The sequence below is a fragment of the Mobula hypostoma genome, chromosome 26 (genome assembly GCF_963921235.1).
Source record: "Mobula hypostoma chromosome 26, sMobHyp1.1, whole genome shotgun sequence".
Taxonomy (NCBI): Eukaryota; Metazoa; Chordata; class Chondrichthyes; order Myliobatiformes; family Myliobatidae; genus Mobula; species Mobula hypostoma.
The window spans coordinates 9,320,333-9,339,357 of NC_086122.1; the positions used below are offsets into that span (position 1 = coordinate 9,320,333).

Consider the following 19,025-nt stretch of genomic DNA (forward strand, 5'->3'; position numbering starts at 1 on the left):
GAGGGCAGACTAAGAGTGGTCCACTGATCCTCCAGGTTCAGCTCAGGGCCAACAACCAAATCTGTTGTTACAGAAACAGCAATGAAGATCCTTCTACATCTGTGTATGAAGGTATTCCTGTGTCACACCTGGGACCTGCATGACCGAGAGGAAGCCACCGACACAATGAAGGAGCCGTGAATGCCGCCAGAGATGGAAGACCATCATTGCTGCCCTAAACTCCAGCAGCGTAATAGGCAAAAGAAGAAAGAATAAGGAAACTATAGGGGGATGTGAGGTAAGTTCGTCCATTTCCTTTTTCTCCCCCCATATAAACACAGAGTGTTGAGTGCATGGAATGCCCCGCAGGGGTGGTGGCGAGGGAGATGCATACACATTGGGGACATTTAAGAAACTTGTATACACACATGGATGGTAGGAAAATGGAGGTAATCTAGGGAGGAAGGGTTAGATTGATCTTGAGTAGGTTAAAATGTCAGAACATTGAGGGCTGAAGGCTAATGTCCTATACTTAATCGTAGCATGGGGTCAATTATACAGGACTTCAGTCCAACATCTCTGCTGAAAGATGGTGCTTCTGACGTGCAGATGATGGGTCAACCTGAAACGTCGACCATTTCCTTTTACAGATGCTGCATAACCCACTGAGTTCCTCCAGCTCCTTTGTGTTTTGCTTCAGATTTCTAGCATTTGCAGTCTCCCATTGTCAAATACCTTCCAGAGGTCATTTATCACGGGGGGGTGGGATGGAGGGGATCACATGACCATGTTATGATAATTTTGGATTCAACGATTTTAAATGTCAGGTAACTAGATACAAACCCATTTAACCACACATCAGTATGAGCTTTTCTACAGTATGAAATTTATTGCTGACATGCAAGTAGATTTAATGAAGTACAAAAATATGTCATCTTTATTTTATATAAATTTGTATACAATGATCACAATTCCTTTCTACTGACATCTCATACAACCTACTTCAATTGGTACATCCAGAGGCAGCTTAAACACACAAATCATTCTCATGCACAGGCTGCTGCGCTGTTCCAGTCTGATTAGACAATCACTTATACCATAAACACATAATTAAAGGGAATAAAGGAAAACTTGCTCAATAATATAGCAGATTCTGCAGGATGAACTAAAATCCATGGCTTTAATTGTGACAGATGGTTAACTGTCTTCACAAAATTAGTTTTCTTTTAATTATGTACAAGTTACAACCAAAAAAAAAAATCTGGAGCAGCCAAACTAGAGTAAGGCTCAGAAAACTCAGTCAAGAAGGAGAAACATTTGAAAGGCAGATTTATTTTTTTAAGTTGTGTTGCTCTCAGCTGAACATTGGAGATGGCAAGGAAGTTGCCCTTCAGCTGAAATACTTGTATAGGACTGGGGGAGAAGAGGTATAGAAAACAGTTCAAGATTATAATGGGCAGGAGTGCTCCATTAAGCTGTTGTTTACTAATGAACAAGATCCAAGAGAAACAGTCAGCCTGCATTCTGTAGCAGGGTCTTCGGCAAGTTCCTGCTCCCCATTCAGCTCTACTCAGGTTGACATATTTATACCAAAATATTCTTCATAGGAGCTGTCGTGCTTTACCATGGCAATAGCCCATTACAAAGCACAATTCCACACAGCTGACACGTTCAGAACTAACTGCTATAGATCCTGAGAGTTATAGTTGTAGCTGGCTGCATCACCAATTCCAAACACAGGGCTCCAACCGGCCCAAAGAAATAGTGACATGTTACATTAAAGAGAAATGGTGAACAAAGCTCATTAGTTAAGACCTCCATTTGAACACCAACAACCACACTATCTTTAGATGCAGTGTTAATTGGCCAGCAGATGTCAATCCTTATTTCAACAAACCTCACATTCACCATTTATAAAGCTACCTTGGCCATAGAAGACCATTTCAATTTTTTAAAAAAAATTATTTTAAAAACCTTGTGCACTTTAACCCATCCATTCTTGAGTTTCATCACAGATTGCTGCTTTATATTCCACTTCAATTTATTAGCTCACAGGTATACATGGGATATATCCACTCAACCAACAGGATCCCAGTACATTGGGGAAATTGCACCTACAAACTCATCCTCATGTGCAACTGAATGGACAGGTTTGATTCCACTGAAAGCTCAACTTGCTAATACAAGAAAACCCCTACACAGAGTTAAGTATTTCCAACTTAGCACATGTTTGCCACATCAGAAAGCACCTAGACACCAAACAAGTCCCATAACACTAATCCCTGAGGGCCCAAAAGTCTTGAAAATATTGCAAATCTTCAATCCAAACCTAAGTGAGTACATTGCCCTTGCTATCCCTTACCAACCCAAACACCTATGGATTGGGTTAATCAACCGGATACGGCATAACAGCTTATTTCAGTTTAATATATATTATAGAAATAGTTCCATCACACAAAAACCAAATATTTCCATAATACATATTAAAATTTAAAGTATTTGGATCAGTTTGATTCCTTTTATACAACTTTTCCCAGTTAATAAACATTTAAATGAACTCATATTGAAGATTTCTCAATTTGATGCTCAACAAAGGCTTTGCTCACTACTACAAAGGTTAAGAAACTATCTTTCAAACACAGGTTCAAGAAAATTAGAAACAGTTAGCAAACTTTTAGACTGGCAGAAGGAGGCAGAGAAGAGTCCACAAAAGTTATTCAAAAGTGTGAAAAAACCTCAGACACCTGTACTCTTCCATTGGGCAACAATACATTTTCAATGAATGACTTGCATGCTTCAGTTCCTCAAAATAAGTACAACTCGCTCCTTTATTTATCCCAAACTTACAGGAAAAACAAGGACTAGCCTTACTTTTTTCCCCCACCATCCAGAGCAACTGGCATTGCCTGTTGAAGGTGTACAGTACCTCCTGCTACACAACTTTTTGCACAAACAAAAGGTTCTGCAGGAACATTCTCTCTCCAAGAACTGTATTTTCACAGGTTAACTATATTTAGGCAAGATAGGCATTTATTTAGGGTGTTACTACCAAATTAAATTCAAAACAGTATTAAAATCCAATGAAGCCCAAAACCTACCACAAAAAATATATGTACACACAAGATTTCAACATCATTGGTGACCACATCAGAGTAATTTTACATACCCTATTGAAATTAGGCCTAAGATAACTAAAGCCATACTGAGGCAATATCTGGCTGGCATGATTGTGCTACAGTTGAACTACACTCCAAAGACGTCTTTAATATAAATCCTAGGATATTAGATTATCAAACAGCATCCAAATCTAGGTCTTGAGAGGGTTAGCAATGTAACAGTCTCAACTGTCCTTCAAAAGGAAAAAATGGTGGAGAATCCCATGTTTGATGGAATCTATTGCCCGTTTTAGAGTCAATGGATATTCATCACTGGTAATGATGCTGCAGCTAGCAGGCTATGCTTAAAAAACATATGCCAGATTGCCACATCACAGAAGAGTTTGATACATCCTCAACTAACCAAGCTGGAAGCATTTTATTTAAGCAAGACCAACAAGGGGGTTAGCTGTTGCCCAAAGTGTCACCAAAAGGAGTTATGCTAAATGCCATTGCCAGTAGCTAGTCACAGCCTTTATGTTACTAGATTCACAAGTCCATTGCTGCAGGGAAAAAAATCTGCCCCACCAAAGGAAATGCTACAAACTGAAGTACACAGCAGTACATGATTACAACCAGACATAACTTCCCTACTATCCATGTTCCACCTCACTGCCCTATCAACTTCACTGAAGAACATTTCAAAGTTGAAAATTCTGTGCATCGCCAGGTAGCAGGAGGGCAAAACTGAAGGGGTCGATAGACTCACTAAACACACTATTGCAGCAAAGTCATGGTTGCTACTAGATTCGTAGATACCAAATCAACGAAGTGCTACAACCAGTATACTGGGAACTATTATGGCCAGTTTACCTCAAATTTCTGCCAGCATCAACATGGGGTCTTCAAACACTCTGCCTGGACAAGTGGCGCATTGTTAAGCGCAGAAACACTGACAAAATTTTCTATGCATCACTGAAATCCATGTGAAGACTCTAAATGTTGTCCCTGAGCTTGTTTAGAAATATAGAAAGGACACTAGTGTTTTGCAGCTCAGTGAACTTAAACCTCCTGTGGCCGTGGAATACAAACTGCTGTTGAAGTACTGTAGTTTTAAAAACATACGAAACTCCAAATTAAAAACTTTCAATCCCACAATAAAAATAAAAGCAAAGCAAAAAAAGATGGGGAAGGTTCATTGAACCTGCAGATGCACACAGTATAAACAATTTTTCTGGGAATTAATCACATTAGTTTTCTTTCCTTCACATTTTTTTTTGATGGGCATTTTGTACCACACTGAATTTGACAAAAATAATTAACAAATGGGGAGGGGTAGGCAGGTAGAAAAACAAAGTAAGATTATTAGTTGATGGGTAATGCCGGCAAATTGGAACTCCACAGCAATGAACTCGCCCAATTCTTAATGCTCTTACAATCCCTCGCAGTACAAGTTCTTTACAGAGTCAAAACATAGGACAAATACCTCGACCTAGTCTCTCAATATACAGTTCTGAGAAGTGTCATGATTAAATGAATAAAGAGGTAGATTATATAAAGTAAAACTAAAATCTACTACTATCCCAGAAGATGCTGCAATATTGTCCTTTTCAAAGAGCCATCTTCAGTTGTCTCAAACTACAGCTATCCTTTGAGGAGGTGGTATCCAATGCTACATATCTGTCACAGAATACTGTATTGCTCAGGATTGGTAGTACGTGGCACGATGAGTATTACTGTGCTGTTAAATTGGCACGCGGAGATTCCTGTCCTGTGTCTGCCCATCATTTCCGCAGGTAGCGCTGAGCAAGAATTGCTGCATCAAGAGGATTTATGGGCTGGGCATCATGGCCCAATCGCCTCACTGGCGGGATGTTGCTAAACTGTCTCTTCTGTGCAAAACTCTTCACCTCATGCATAGTGTTTCCCTCAGCCAGCATTAACTGCTGCCGCATGTAGTTTTCAAATTCATACTGTGACGACTCTTCTGTGACTTTTGCCTGGATGAGAGAGAGAAAGAGAAAAAAAATGGAGAACATAGTTAGAGAGATAATACCTTAGTCTTTCACCATTTTCGGTCAAGCTTCAGTGCATTTTCTAGCAATTCAAAATTAATGCACCAAATTTTTAAAAAATGTCAGTACACCACATTTCTTCTCAATGCATTTAGGGCGAAGATGTAAATACTATCACCATAAAAAGTGTGATGGCCATTTTAAATTGTTGTAACAACAAATCCAAGGCTATATCACAATACAACTCAAGATCCTCATTTTTGAACTCGCTTTAATTAGGTTGCATGGTAAAAACATGCAACTGAAATACTCTTAGTCCCTGAAAGAAGCACTTACTTGATCACAACCACAACTCTTCATACCACAGACAGCACAGGTCAGAAAGTAGTGAAGGCCAGTTGTGTGCTGAAATTTTTGCCCAAAGCAAATTGAGTCTTGCAAGTAGAATGCTTTTTCCATTTTGCTACTCAGTCATTCCCACCGAGTACAGTACAGGTAGTACATGTGGAATCTTCTACTACTCTTCTTGATGTGCCTAAACGCTAGTACTCTGGGTGAGCCGATAATGTCCTCTTTGCAAAGGATCTTATGCCTCTCTAAATAAAAAAGCGAGTGAATCTAGTGAACAGAAACTATCTACAATCTTGCTACATCAGAACTTTTACTGCTAGGGGGAGGCAGCCTCAAACTGTAGCACTTGGCAATGCCAAATGGAACTGGCCAGAGATGAGAAGGCTATTTATTTGTACATTGAGAATGCATGATTCTTGCTGACAGTTCACCAATTATATTACTGCCTTACAATATTCTCCATAGCATCATGAAATAAATGGCTAATTGTCAAATCTTCTGCCTCGCATCAATCTGCCAAGCACCGACATTAATGTGACCAGACATGCTGCCTAACAGTTGCATCAAAGTAACATGTAATGAGTATGAGCAAAGTCAATGGCAAAGCAGTTTAGAGTGTACAAACCTTTGCTGCTTATTTTTAGGATAGCCAATGAGAAACAGTAACAAAAGTCAAGGCAACTATGACTAGTGCACAGAATCGGGTTTCATGAATTTTTTGTGGTTAACAAATAAAACGGCAAGTTCAATAAGAGTTCAGCACTGAACAACCAACTCTGACACTTTTATGGCATAAATAACTGCAGCAAATGACTGTTAATGCCATACCTGAAGCATAAATGCATAACGAAAGTTGAACAGCAATTCAGTAATAATAAATTTGCCCTTTTCCCCCCATAAAGTAACAGTTCTCTTGGGATCTCTGCTGGGGATTGTTAATCATGAAGAAACAGAGATAGAGATCTATGTCAAGAGGGACCAAGTGGATGGGGTCACAGAAATGAACAGTCAAAAGGAGCTGGTAAAAATAATGACAGATTAATATGGCAACGTATTGTGCTGGGTCAATACAAATCCAAATATTCACTTCATGACAGTGTATTAGTATCATTGAGAACAATCATTTAGAAGTTAATTAAAACAGTCCAAAGGCATCGAACATCATCATTCATAATCGTCAGTCCTTACTTCAAGGGGGTTAAAAATCAAAAGTATTAAGATAAATTCAATTTAAGAAAAAAAAAATCTGAAGAGAAACACTCAGCTTTAGGCACCAATTCATCGAAATGAATTAGTCACAAGGGTGAAAAAATCCACAGAATAATGTTGGTGCCTGTAGCAGTCTTAAACTGACAGATTATTATATTCATATAGAGATCATATGAAAAGAAAGGTCAACAATGTGCCACAACAGTTGGTGCTACAAACAAGAGAAAATCTGCAGATGCTGGAAATCAAAGTAATACACATGAAATTAGGAATCCAGGCAGCATCTATAGAAAGAGTAAATGGTCAACATTTCGGCCCGAGACCCTTCATCAGGACTGGTGCTACAGTCTCACATCTGTAGGGACCTGAATGCCACCTGTATGGAGGTTGTATGAATGTGTGATCAACACAAGTGATTGATGAGCAAAAGGACCTGATTCCATGTCATATCCTTCATGACTGCTTTGTGTGTTGTGGAATGACTTAATGTTTACAGATTAACTGGATTACATGACTCTGTAGGTTCCCTGGCGGTTCTAGTTTGCTGGCAAGTTAGCCAAGATAAATTATTCCTTGTTTAGGTCAATGGGGGAAAAAAGAATCAAAGGATAGTTAACAGGTGTACATGAGAGAGAATAATTTACAAGGAAATAAGGATAGGGATATGGGGCTAACAAGAATGGTCCACTGCAAGTCAGCATTAATCAAAGGGACTACAGTGTCATGTAAGAATTTGACTGAGATGAAGGGAGTGAATGACAGTGGAATGGAAGTGAACTACATAACCCTCTGTGTTCAAGCAGAAAGTGGCTGTCCTGTACCTCAGCTCCATTTTACTGCCTTCTTTCTTAGTCAAGACAAAAGCTTAATGACACCGTTTCAGTGTACTGAGGTATGATATAAATGTAGATAAACAGTTTTCTTTGGTCAGGTCAGATTCCAGAACAGAGGGATAGAATCTTAAAATTAGACCAGGCCACTCGTGAGTGGAACCACAAAGGAGCTCTCCACACAAACACCAGTGGGAAATATGCAACAAACTCTAAATTGTGGATTCTTAGAGACCAATTCAAAGATTTCAAGACCAAGATTAAAAGTTTTATTTTTGTTGACCAATGGGAAGGCAGAAAAACTGAGGTGGGGAATGGACATAATCTACTTGAAAACACAAAAGTTAAATAGTTCACTCCCATGTTAATGTTCTTCTTTCTTTATTTTCAACTATAGGGACAGCACAATGCTATAGCTAGCAAGAGTCGCTGTTTCATAGTCTCAGAAAGCAAGGTTAAATCCTGACCTCAGGGTGTTACCTGCATGGAGTCTGCAAGTCAAGGTTGAGTTTTCTGTAATATGTACAGGTACATGTTAGCACAGGTACAATGCAAAACTGTCATTCTTGTAACTGCTTGGGTTTCCTCCTACATGCCAAAGGCTTGCAGAGTTAAGGACATCAGGCACTGGACAAAAAATTAAAGACATACTCTTTGGTCTCTGCTGAATTCCATGTGGTGCCATCACTGGCCTTACTAGTTAATCTAGTACGGAAGAAAGAGACTCCACACTGCCACATGTGAATGCCTGTTGATGTGTGTGCATGAATGCAAGATGACACAAGCACTGGCTTGATTATAACGCGCACCACAGGGTTGGTTGTGAAACCCTGTGAACAACAGTATTTTGAACAGGTTGTCTGAACAAACCAGTTTCAGGAGATGCAAAACCAAAACTCAGCAGTCACCTCGAGTGTAGTGACATCAACTCCGTAGCCAAAGCTGTTTTCCAAGTGATACTGCGAGGCATGCTGGCCACACAGTCATTTGGGTGTACAAGCTGGCCAATTCCCAGTGCCAAAAAGCTTGCATGATTCATTGAATCTGAAGCCAGGCATACAATGTTTAATTAATAGTTGAAACAGCAGCATAATAAATGGAAAACAAGACTTTGAGAGCAAGTGAGTCATTTTCCTGCACTGCTTCTTTAAAGTTCAATCTAGTTAACAAAGCCAAATAAATATATTTGGATTATTGCACAAATATCAGTTGGGTGCTTCAAATCAGTGTAGCTATGTTGCTGAGACGCAAAGATGAGGTCGCTATATGTTTATACAACAGTACAATTCCAAAGACAACTCTCTTATGGATTTAAACTGTACTTAACTAAATTATTGCATTTATGCAAATTGATTTTTAATTCTACTGACAATAAACTGAACGATATATGCATTATCAGCACAGAATTAACTTTCCAGCTTTCATACCTCCTGTAAGATTTCTGGATTGTTGACTTGGTCATCAATATCTGGCACCACCTGTAAAGGACCACTAAGTGACGAAAGAGACTGCCTGCAAAAAGATCAAAGCATTTTGACCAAAATAAAACCCACAATTTTTCCCCAAACAATATAGCAACATTATCCAGCTAATACACTGGCAAATATTTGGCAACATTAATTGCATTTTGAAAATAAATGCAAGCAAAGTTCTTAAACAGAGGATCCAATTCACTTTTTCTATCTGTTTCAGTACTTCACAGTTCTCAGTAATTATCTACCTGTAATAATTAGTCAACTGTTTTTTCTCTTCATTAACATTACCTGATCTGTTGAGCATGTCTTACTACTCTAACCTGCCCAACAACTTTCATAACTTTGTTTTCTCCAGCTGCCTTCACTACGCCATCAAGTGGTGTTGTCAACAATTTGTCATTATTGTAATCCCTGCTCCAACTTACAAGATACAGTGGCATGCAAAAGTTTGAAATTCTGCACCCTTTTTTCTCCAAACATAACTTTGCTCACGTGGCCAAAAAGTTCTATTTTAACTTCATCAGTCCACAGGACTTGTTTCCAAAATGCATCAGGCTTGTTCAGATGAATAGAACTTTGAATAGAACTTTTTGGCCGTAATGAGCAAAGGTATGCTTGGAGCAGAAAGGGTGCAGAATTTCATGAAAAGAACCCCTCTCCAACTGTTAAGCACAGGGGTGGATCGATCATGCTTTGGACTTGTGTTGCAGCCAGTGGCACGGGGAACATTTACTGGTAGAGGGAAGAATGAATTCAATTAAATACAAGCAAATTCTGGAAGCAAACATCACAGCGTCTGTAAAAAAGTCGAAGATGAAAAGAGGACGGCTTCTACAACAGGATAATGAACCTAAACACACGTCAAAATCCACAATGGACTACCTCAAGAGGCGCAAGCTGAAGGTTTTGCCATGGCCCTCACAGTCCCCTGACCTAAACATCATCGAGAATCTGTGGATAGACCTCAAAAGAGCAGTGCATGCAAGACGGCCCAAGAATCTCACAGAACTGGAAGCCTTTTGCACGGAAGAATGGGCGAAAATCCCCCAAACAAGAACTGAAAGACTCTTAGCCGGCTACAAGAAGCATTAACAAGCTGTGATACTTACCGAAGGGGGTATTACTAAGTACTGACCATGCACGGTGCCCAAACTTTTGCTTCGGGCCCTTTTCCTTTTTTTGTTATTTTGAAATTGTAGAAGGTGGAAATAAGTAAATTTTCTTGCTTAAAATATTAAAGAAATGTGTCATCTTTAACTTTATGCCTTTTGGAAATCAGTTCATCTTTTACTTGCTTAGCTATTCCCAGTAACAGAGATTTTGATCGGGGTGCCTGAACTTTTGCATGCCACTATATATCTGTCCCAAAAATTCTCGCTCCATCTTCCTGAAACAATTTGCTTTCTCTTTTCTCCCCAAATTCTGATGAAAGGTATTTAACCGAGAACAAAAACTCTTTCTTTTTCCATAGATGCTGCCTGACCCGGTTCAGTGTTTGTTTTCGGTTATGATTTCCAGCATCTGCCATTAGTTGATTTCCAGGATTTAAAACAATGTGGCCAGGGGCAAAAGTCAGAGCAGAGCATTTTCCTTCTACTGAATCATCATGGAAGACTGAATCATGTGCAATAAATAGATTGCCAAGGCAACAAGATCTTTAAAGAGAAAAAAAGCAACCAATATTTGTGAAAGGGAAAAACTGAAAATGAAATGTCAAAGTGCTCTTTGGCTTAGATGACATTTTGAAACTAAAAATGCATGTATTATTCCAGCTTGTAAATAAACATAACTAAATTTGTAATGTTTCCAAGATTCTTGAAAAACATTCATAATTATATTTAAATAATACGGTAACAGGAGTAGCAGAATTTTTGGAAATGCATAAACACTGTTTTACTTAAGTTTATAACAGAGCTAACAGAAGATCAGGGATAGCAGATGATACTAACATTCACACTGAGGAAGAATGTGATCCTGGAAGTGATCAACAAAAATATCTAGCATTCTAAAAAGTGGATGTAAAGGGATTTATAATTTTATTTTATAAATTATACAACCTGATTTATAATTTTTGCAAACTTCACCTTGAGGCACAATGCTGGGGAAAGACAAGTGTTTATAAGAGAAGGGGATCGACCAAGTAACTGCAGAGCACTCAGCTCCGAACAAATTACTGGAAATAATTTCTGAGGCACATAAACGATAATGACAAACAAATAATAATGAATAAATACACAACTAATGATGATAATAAATGAAAATGTAGCAAGTTTATTTAATTTAATTTTATTTTATTTAGAGATACACACCACTCCAGCCCAACAAGCTGTGCTGCTGAATGTTAAATGTAACACTAGCCTAATCACAGGACAATTTACAATGACCAATTAACTTAGTAACTAGTAGGTCTTTGGACTGTGGGAAGAAACTGGAGGAACCAGAGGAAACCCATGTGTACATGGGAAGAATGTGCAAACTTTCTAACAGAGGACACCAGAACTGAACTGTGAACTTTGCCACCCTGAGCTATAATACCAGCTGAGGTCCAAGCACACATACCCGTGGTGCCCCATCAGTCATAGCCTGCCAACCCAAGAAGGATCAGTTTATTCCTTCTCTGTTTCCACTTTAATAACCAAATCTCAGTCCATCATCACATCACCCCCATGTATAAGGGAGACTAAGATGACTTGGGTGTTCTCTCTAAAAAAAACTATCTTTCATTTCCTTTAAATTACAAGAGGAATGGACTAGACAAAGAGTGATGACCTATTTCCTCTGGCAGGTCAATAACTAAAGGTATATACTGAAGCAACTGAAATAATTTTCCTCCAGAAGGCACCACTGAAGCAATTACTAGACCTACTAAAGCGAAATGATAAACAGATTTACAGAAAATTGATTTAACAAAAATCAAGCAAAGCACCTAGGGTCTGAAACGCAAAGCCTGAAAAGATGACAGAGGCTGGTGGTGGAACAACGCATTTTGGAAGGTGTCTGGGTCAACACCTGCAGAACATTTACTTACAGAGAGCTGGCAGATCAGCGTAACTGGAACTGTTCAATTTTTGTCCACATTACTTTTACAAAGCAATATATGACCTCTGGTGCCCACTTCTTTATACTCATTTCCTAGCCCTAGAATTTATACTTGATTGTCTAAGTAAAGGCTTGTGTGAAATTTTACAGAATGCACAGTTCCAAAATGTTAATGAACAACGTAACTTTAGTAAGAATAAATAGTAGAACCAAATGTTTCTTTATAGACATGAGGTTATATGAATTTGAGGAGATTGGGTACGTCACCAAAGACTAACAAATTTCTACAGATGTACCATGGAGAGCATTCTAATGGGTTGCATCACCAATTGATATGGAGGCTCCAAATGCACATGATCAAAAAAAGCTGCAGGGGGTTGCAAAATTAGTTAGCTCCATCTACGGACACTAGTACCCCAGCAGAGGACATCTTCAAAAGGTGTCACCTCAAAATAGTAGCAACCATTATTATGGACCCCCACCATCTGGGACATGCCTTCTTCTCATTACTACCATCAGGGAAGATGTACAGGAACCTCAGGGGACACAATCAGCTTTTTAGGGACAGCTTCTTCCTCTCTGTCATCCAATTTCTGAACAGACAATAAACCCATGAATACTACCTCAGTATTTTCTTCCTCTTTTTATTGCACTACTTAGTGTTTATTTACTAATAGTGTATAACACTATTTAGTGTTTTTTTTTCAAATATACAGTGGATTCCAGTTAATTGGGGCAGCTGCTTATTTGGGGCAACTCTTAAAGAACAAAAGCTAATTAAGAAAATAGTCAGGATTCTTTTTGTTAATTTGGGACACTATGCCACTTAAGCGGGGCAGGAGACTGTGGCCAAATAGATTCTAATTAACATCAGTCATTCACACTTGAGTAGCCATTCGACGGTACACCATGCTTAGAGTGAGCAGTTTGAAATAGCGTCAGTTGTATATGCTGGTCTTCAAAAAACAGTGACTTTTGGCACTGATAGTTGGTGAGAAATAAATAGCAAGACAATTCGGAACTGTTTTGCACACTGCGGTTTCGAGCATTCAGGTGAAAATGAAATGATTCCACTACTTCAACAAGGAACTATGAAGTATTTGAAGGTACCTACAATCATCTTGATGTTATAATGAAAATTTGGAGGACGCAATCGTCGATAGCCTTCTATGAAAGCAGTCCATCATCAGCACTCAGTGACCCTGCTGATTTTGTTCATTGCGTACACTGGATGAATTCCCGTCAATAACTATTAGGAACTAATACAGTTTTATTGTACTGCAGTACTATTGGTAGCATTCTGTATTTATTACTCAGTTTGTCTTTACACCTTTTTAACTACTTTCGTGAAACTTCGGCTAATTGGGTGCCTGCCTAATTGGCTCAAAATGTACTGGTCCCAATTAACTGGAATCCTCTGTATATTTCTTATAAATTATAGTATGTTTTATGCATTGCACTGCTGCTATTAAACAGTGATATTAAACTTGATTCATCCTTTTCCAGCTGGTGTTCTCAAACTGACCCCATAAAAAGATTAAAAGTTTGTGGTGGTGGCATAGGGAAGGAACAGAAAATCTGAAGGTTTATTGATGCAAATTTAGGGCAGTAGGGAATATGAAGCATGTCTTTACTGCACAGTGGACTTACCATGTAGCTATGATGGAGCTCAATGAATCCAGCACTTCAGTTGCTGTTAGCCTTTGCTGTGGGTCCAGAAGTAGCAATTTCTGAATCAAGCAAACTGTGTTTTCTGATACACGGCAGTCTCTGGCAGAAAGGGAAAAAATATTAATACCATTGAATGGCGCCTTTGCAAAAGAAACATGCACTGAACCCATAACACCAGACCAGCTGCACAATAAAAGTCTATTTCACAAAGCAATGCAAGCCCATGAGTCAGAAAGCAGCACACCCAATACCTTAGGCATAGGACAAGCAACAAGAAACTAGTGACTAATACTCACACAAAAACAAAACTAATCCAACAGATTTGAGCAGCAGTAAGACTCAAAAACAAAGATTAAAAAGCTCAATGTAGATTGTTAATGGAAACTAATTCTTAAACACTGAAAGCTGTTTCTTTGCAAAGCAAAAACTCAAAAGATATCCTGCAGATGCTGGAAATCTAGAGTAGCACATTAAATGCTGGACAAATTGAGCAGATCAGGTAGTATCTCTGGACCCCGTCTTGTGCCTGAAACATCGACTGTTTACTCCTCTCCATGGATGCTGCCAGAACTGACGAGTTCCTTCAGCACTTCCATGTTTCTTTGCAAAACAGTATTTGCAAAATGAACACAACAGGAAGGGAGAAGCAAATCAAGGATCAACAGACTACACACTGTCTACCAAGAACCCAATTCTTTTGATTATATAGTGGACTAGGATTGACCCACTTCCACAGAGTTTGGGTTGTAAAAATAAATTGCAAATGGTTTATTTCTTGAAACAAAACGGCAAGTCCTTGGGATTAAACTCCCACTCAACTCAGTCAATTTGAAAATTCTCTTAAAGGTACTACAACATTAAACACGCTTTCAAATCTGAGTGCAACTAACATGCTCATCTGTCCTTTCTCCACGCATTACATTTTTCCCAAGTTCTGATTACAGACCCATGCTACCCAAGAGAATGATCACAACTGTAAGTATGTTGAATCACCCTGAAAGGGTCACACTCAGTTACACGCCTCAGTCACGCTCACTCATTCTCACTAAAAAAAGGTCAGAACAGGTTAACAATGGTTTAACCAAAAAAAAAATAAATCACAATTCTCAGTAAGTTTTGCTTTCTTCTCAAACAAGTCTAATTGCTCTCAGATCATAAACTGTTAGTATAAGCCAGTGATTCTGGCTTCTTGCCCCTTCCTTTCCAGTCCTGATAAAGGGTCTCAACCTGAAACATCGACTGTTTATTCCTTTCCATAGATGCTGCCTGACCTGCTGAGTTCCTCCTGCATTTTGCATGCTGCTAAGCCCAACTCTGGAACTTAGCTGAAATCTACAGATTATACTAGGTTAACCTCTGACTGACTTTGAAAACTTTTCATGCTCAAATATTTGTGTTATTTTTTCATCCCTAAAAGCCAACTGATTCTAGTAATGGGCAGGCAAAAGATGAGATCCCAGTAAACACATTATGTTACAGTAAAGTCACAATGGACCAAAGTCTCTAAATTTTAAGGAACTTGTCTACAGAATGCTTCTCATGTTGTCTATAAAATAAAGGTTTTAAAAGTAATGCTAACAGCAAGTAACAAGTAGAATGCCCCAGGTATATCACCAACAGCAACATCACACAAAACACAGGAGGACCTGAGCAGGTCAAGTAGCATCTATTGAGGAAACAGACAGTCAACATTTCAAACTGAGACCCTTCAGCAGAACTGGCAAGGAAATGGACAGAAGCCAGAATAAAAGAGTGGGGAGTTTACAAACTGTAAATTGAGGGGAGGAGACAGGAATATTGGGGAGGGAAAAATGGAATGACATGTGAATCTGGGAGGTGATAAGTTTTGCATTTTTCTCAATCAAGTCTAATTGCTCTCAGATCAGTGCCTGTCAGTATACTTTGCCTCTTCCAAGAAGCAGAGTTGAAAAGGGAATCTGAAGGAGAGGACAGTTGACCATGGGATAAATGGAAGGAGATAGGGTAACAGAGGCAGGCTGTGAGGGTGGGAAAGGAGAGAAAGAGAAGGGGTAATGGGGTCATGGGGATAGGGGAAAACTGGTGGAGTGGGGTGAGCGGTTACTGGGATTTCAAGTTGAACTCTGGACAGAATATGAGGTGTTGCTCCACCAACTTTATCTAACCTCAGCACAGTAGTAGAGGAGGCCATCTGCACAGTGTTGTACTGGGATATGGAATTAAAATGATTGATTGTCAGGAAATGCTGACTGACATGTCCTTTTATCTCCTTCCACCACCTTCTAGCCTTACCTACCCCTCACCTGGATTTACCTGTCACCTGCCACATTGTGCTCCTTCCCTCCCCTATCTTTTTATTCTAGCTTCCGTCCTCTTCCGCTTCAGTCCCAATGAAGGGACTTGGCCTTAAACATTGACTGTACAGTGCCTCCAAGGATGCTTAATGAACTGCTGAGTTCTTCCAGTATTTTGTGTGCCTTCTTCCAGATTTCCAGCATCTGGATTCTGTTCAGTGTACTGCACAAATTCGAATTTGCCTTTCCTTGTGCCCAAGTATGCTGGAATACAGGTGATTATATGAAACAGTCCATATGGTAACTCTCAAGATGTCAACCATGGAACAATGCAGTCTGCACATTGGACTCCTTGGGTATATTCTGCTATTGAACACATTCATGGCTGATCTGCTACCCCAATCACTAACTTCCTGTCCTATCCCAATATCCAAAATTCCACCCATTGCTATTAAGAACATAATCAATAATTTGAGTCACCAGAGCTCTTCAGTAGAGAAATCCAAAGATTCACCATCTCATGAAAAACTTCGCATCTCCACTATTTCAAACGTGTAATCCTTGAGACAGGTAAACACCAAAGCAAGAAAAATATCCTACAGACCTCAAGCTCTAAGAACTTTCCATGTTTCACAGAAGTCACCGCACTTATTCCTCTAATCTCTAGAAAATTGAGGCTTAAACTAATTGGTCTTTCCTCATACGAGGGACCACTCTGGCCAGTATTTGTTGAATTACATCTATGGCAAATATATCCCCTTTCCAATAAGACCACTAAAACTGCAGAAAATACTCCAGCTATGATCTTGGTAATACCCCATATAATTAAAGAAAGACATCTTTACTACTGTACTCAAATCTTCTTGCAATAAAACCCAACATATAATTACTAGTGGTACCTGGCTGTAAGTTTTCAGTGACTGCGTATTGGAAAATCTAGGTCCCTTTGAGCATGGTTTCAGAATCAGAATTAATATCACTGGCATATGTCATGAAATTTGTTAACTTTATGGCAGCAGTACAATGAAATACATGATAAACAAAAATTAAAGAAATAGTTACATTAGATATATGACTATTAAATAGTCAAATTAAAATAAGTAATGCAAAATAACAAATTTAAAAAAGTAGTGAGGCAATGTTCATGGGCTCAATGTCCACTGAGAAATCTGACAGCATAGGGGAAAAAGCTATTCCTGAATCAGCATGTGTGCTTTCAGGCTTCGGACCTCCTTCACAATGGTAACAGTGTAAAGAGGACATGTCCTGGATGGTGGGGATCTTTAATGATGGAAGCTGCTGTCCTAATCTTGGATACTACAGAGGCTGGTATCCATGACAGAGCTGACTAATTTTACAAGCTTCTGCAACTTATTTTGATCTTGTGCAGTAGCCCACCTCCCCCACCATACCAGGTGATGTAGCCTGTCAGAATGGCGCATTTGTAGAAGTTTGAGTGTTTTAGTTACAAACCAAATCTTAAGCTCCTAATGAAATATACCCCCTGTACAGCTACATCAATATGCTGCGTCCAGGTTAGGTCCTCAAACGAGGGGCGATTGATAAGTTCGTAGCCTAAGGTAGAAGGAGTCAATTTTAGAAAACCTAGCACATTTATTTTTCAGCATAGACCCCTCCCACATTTACACACTTACTCCAGTGGTCGTGGAGCATATGGATCCCTTCTTTGTAGAAGTGGTGGCCTAAGGTAGAAGGAGAAAAGTTATTAACTTCAAACTTTCTGCATTATCACTCAAAGAGTTGAACTGCACGTGCATGTTACGAGAGCGCCTTGGACCTCCAGGTGGTCCACAGCAGGGATGATTGATAAGTTTGTGGCCTAAGGTAGAAGGAGATGAGTTATACAGCTCTCGTTACATGCACGTGCAGTTCAACCCTTTGAGTGAAAATGCAGAAAGTTGGAAGTTAATAACTCATCTCCTTTTACCTTAGGCCATGAACTTCTTATCAGTCATCCTTGCTGTGCACCACTTTCTGGAGGTCCCAGACGCCAACTTCTACAAAGAAGGGATCCGTATGCTCTACGACTGCTGGACTAAGTGTGTAAATGTAGGAAAATGTGCTGGGTTTTCTAAAATTGACTCCTTCTGCCTTAGGTCACGAACTTATCAATCACTCATCATATATTGGCACTCTGGAACATGAAATTGCCCACTCTCTCCACTTCTGATCCCCCTATGAGGATTGGTTTATGTTCCTTCATCTTACCCTTCCTAAAGTCCACAATCAACTCTTTTGGTCTTGCTGTTGCTGCAACACCACTTAACCAGCTGGTATATCTCACTCCTGTACGCCCTTTCATCACCATCTGAAATTCTGCCAACAGTAGTTATATCATCAGCAAATTTATAAATGGCATCTCAGCTATGCCTAGCTACATAATCATGGGTGTAAAGACAGTAAAACAGCGGACTAAGCACACATCCCTGCGGAGCACACATCCGATGTGAAGTTATCAGCGATGTGAAGGTGTCATTTCCAATCTGCACTGATTATGGTCTTCCAATTAGGAAGTCAAGGAGCCAGTTGCAGAGGGAGGCACAGAGGCCTAGGTTTTGTAGCTATTCGATCAGGACTATAGGAATTATGGTGTTAAATGCTGACTTATAGTCAATATTAACAGACCCTGACATAGATATTTGCATTGTCCAGGTGGTCCAAGGCTGCACAGAGAGCCATTGAGACTACATCTGCTGTAGACCTATTGTGGCAATAGGCAAACTGCAGTAGGTCCAGGTCCTTCCTGAGACAGGTATTGATTCTAGCCATAACCAACCTCTCAAAGCATTTCATCACCACAGATACGAGGGCTACTGGACAATAATCAAAGAGCAGTGTGAGCTGCCTCAACTTGGGCACTGGTATAATTGTTACCTTTTTGAAGGTGGGAACTTCTGACTGTAGCAGTGAGAGATTGAAAATGTCTTTGAGTACTCCAATCAGTTGGTTGGCACAGGTTTTCAGAGCCTTACCAGGTACTCCATCGGGCCCTGCTGCCTTGTGAGGGTTCACCCTCTTGAAAGACAGCCTGACGTCAGCCTCCAAGTCAGAGATCACAGGGTTATCG

The 19,025-nt window shown here is 39.5% G+C and overlaps 1 protein-coding gene across 4 annotated transcripts in view; it reads right to left on the minus strand.

The window, feature by feature from the left end:
- Positions 1-843: 843 nt before the first annotated feature.
- Positions 844-19,025, minus strand: part of stk40 (serine/threonine kinase 40) — a 92,898-nt gene continuing 74,716 nt past the window's right edge. For all 4 annotated transcript variants that reach the window (XM_063034026.1, XM_063034025.1, XM_063034024.1 and 1 more), the window contains 3 exons: positions 13,644-13,763; positions 8,907-8,991; positions 844-5,074 (listed from right to left, as the gene is read on the minus strand). In XM_063034026.1, coding sequence (XP_062890096.1) covers positions 4,859-5,074; positions 8,907-8,991; positions 13,644-13,763 — 421 coding nt within the window. In that variant the 3' untranslated portion in view covers positions 844-4,858. The remainder of the gene's footprint in view (positions 5,075-8,906; positions 8,992-13,643; positions 13,764-19,025) is intronic.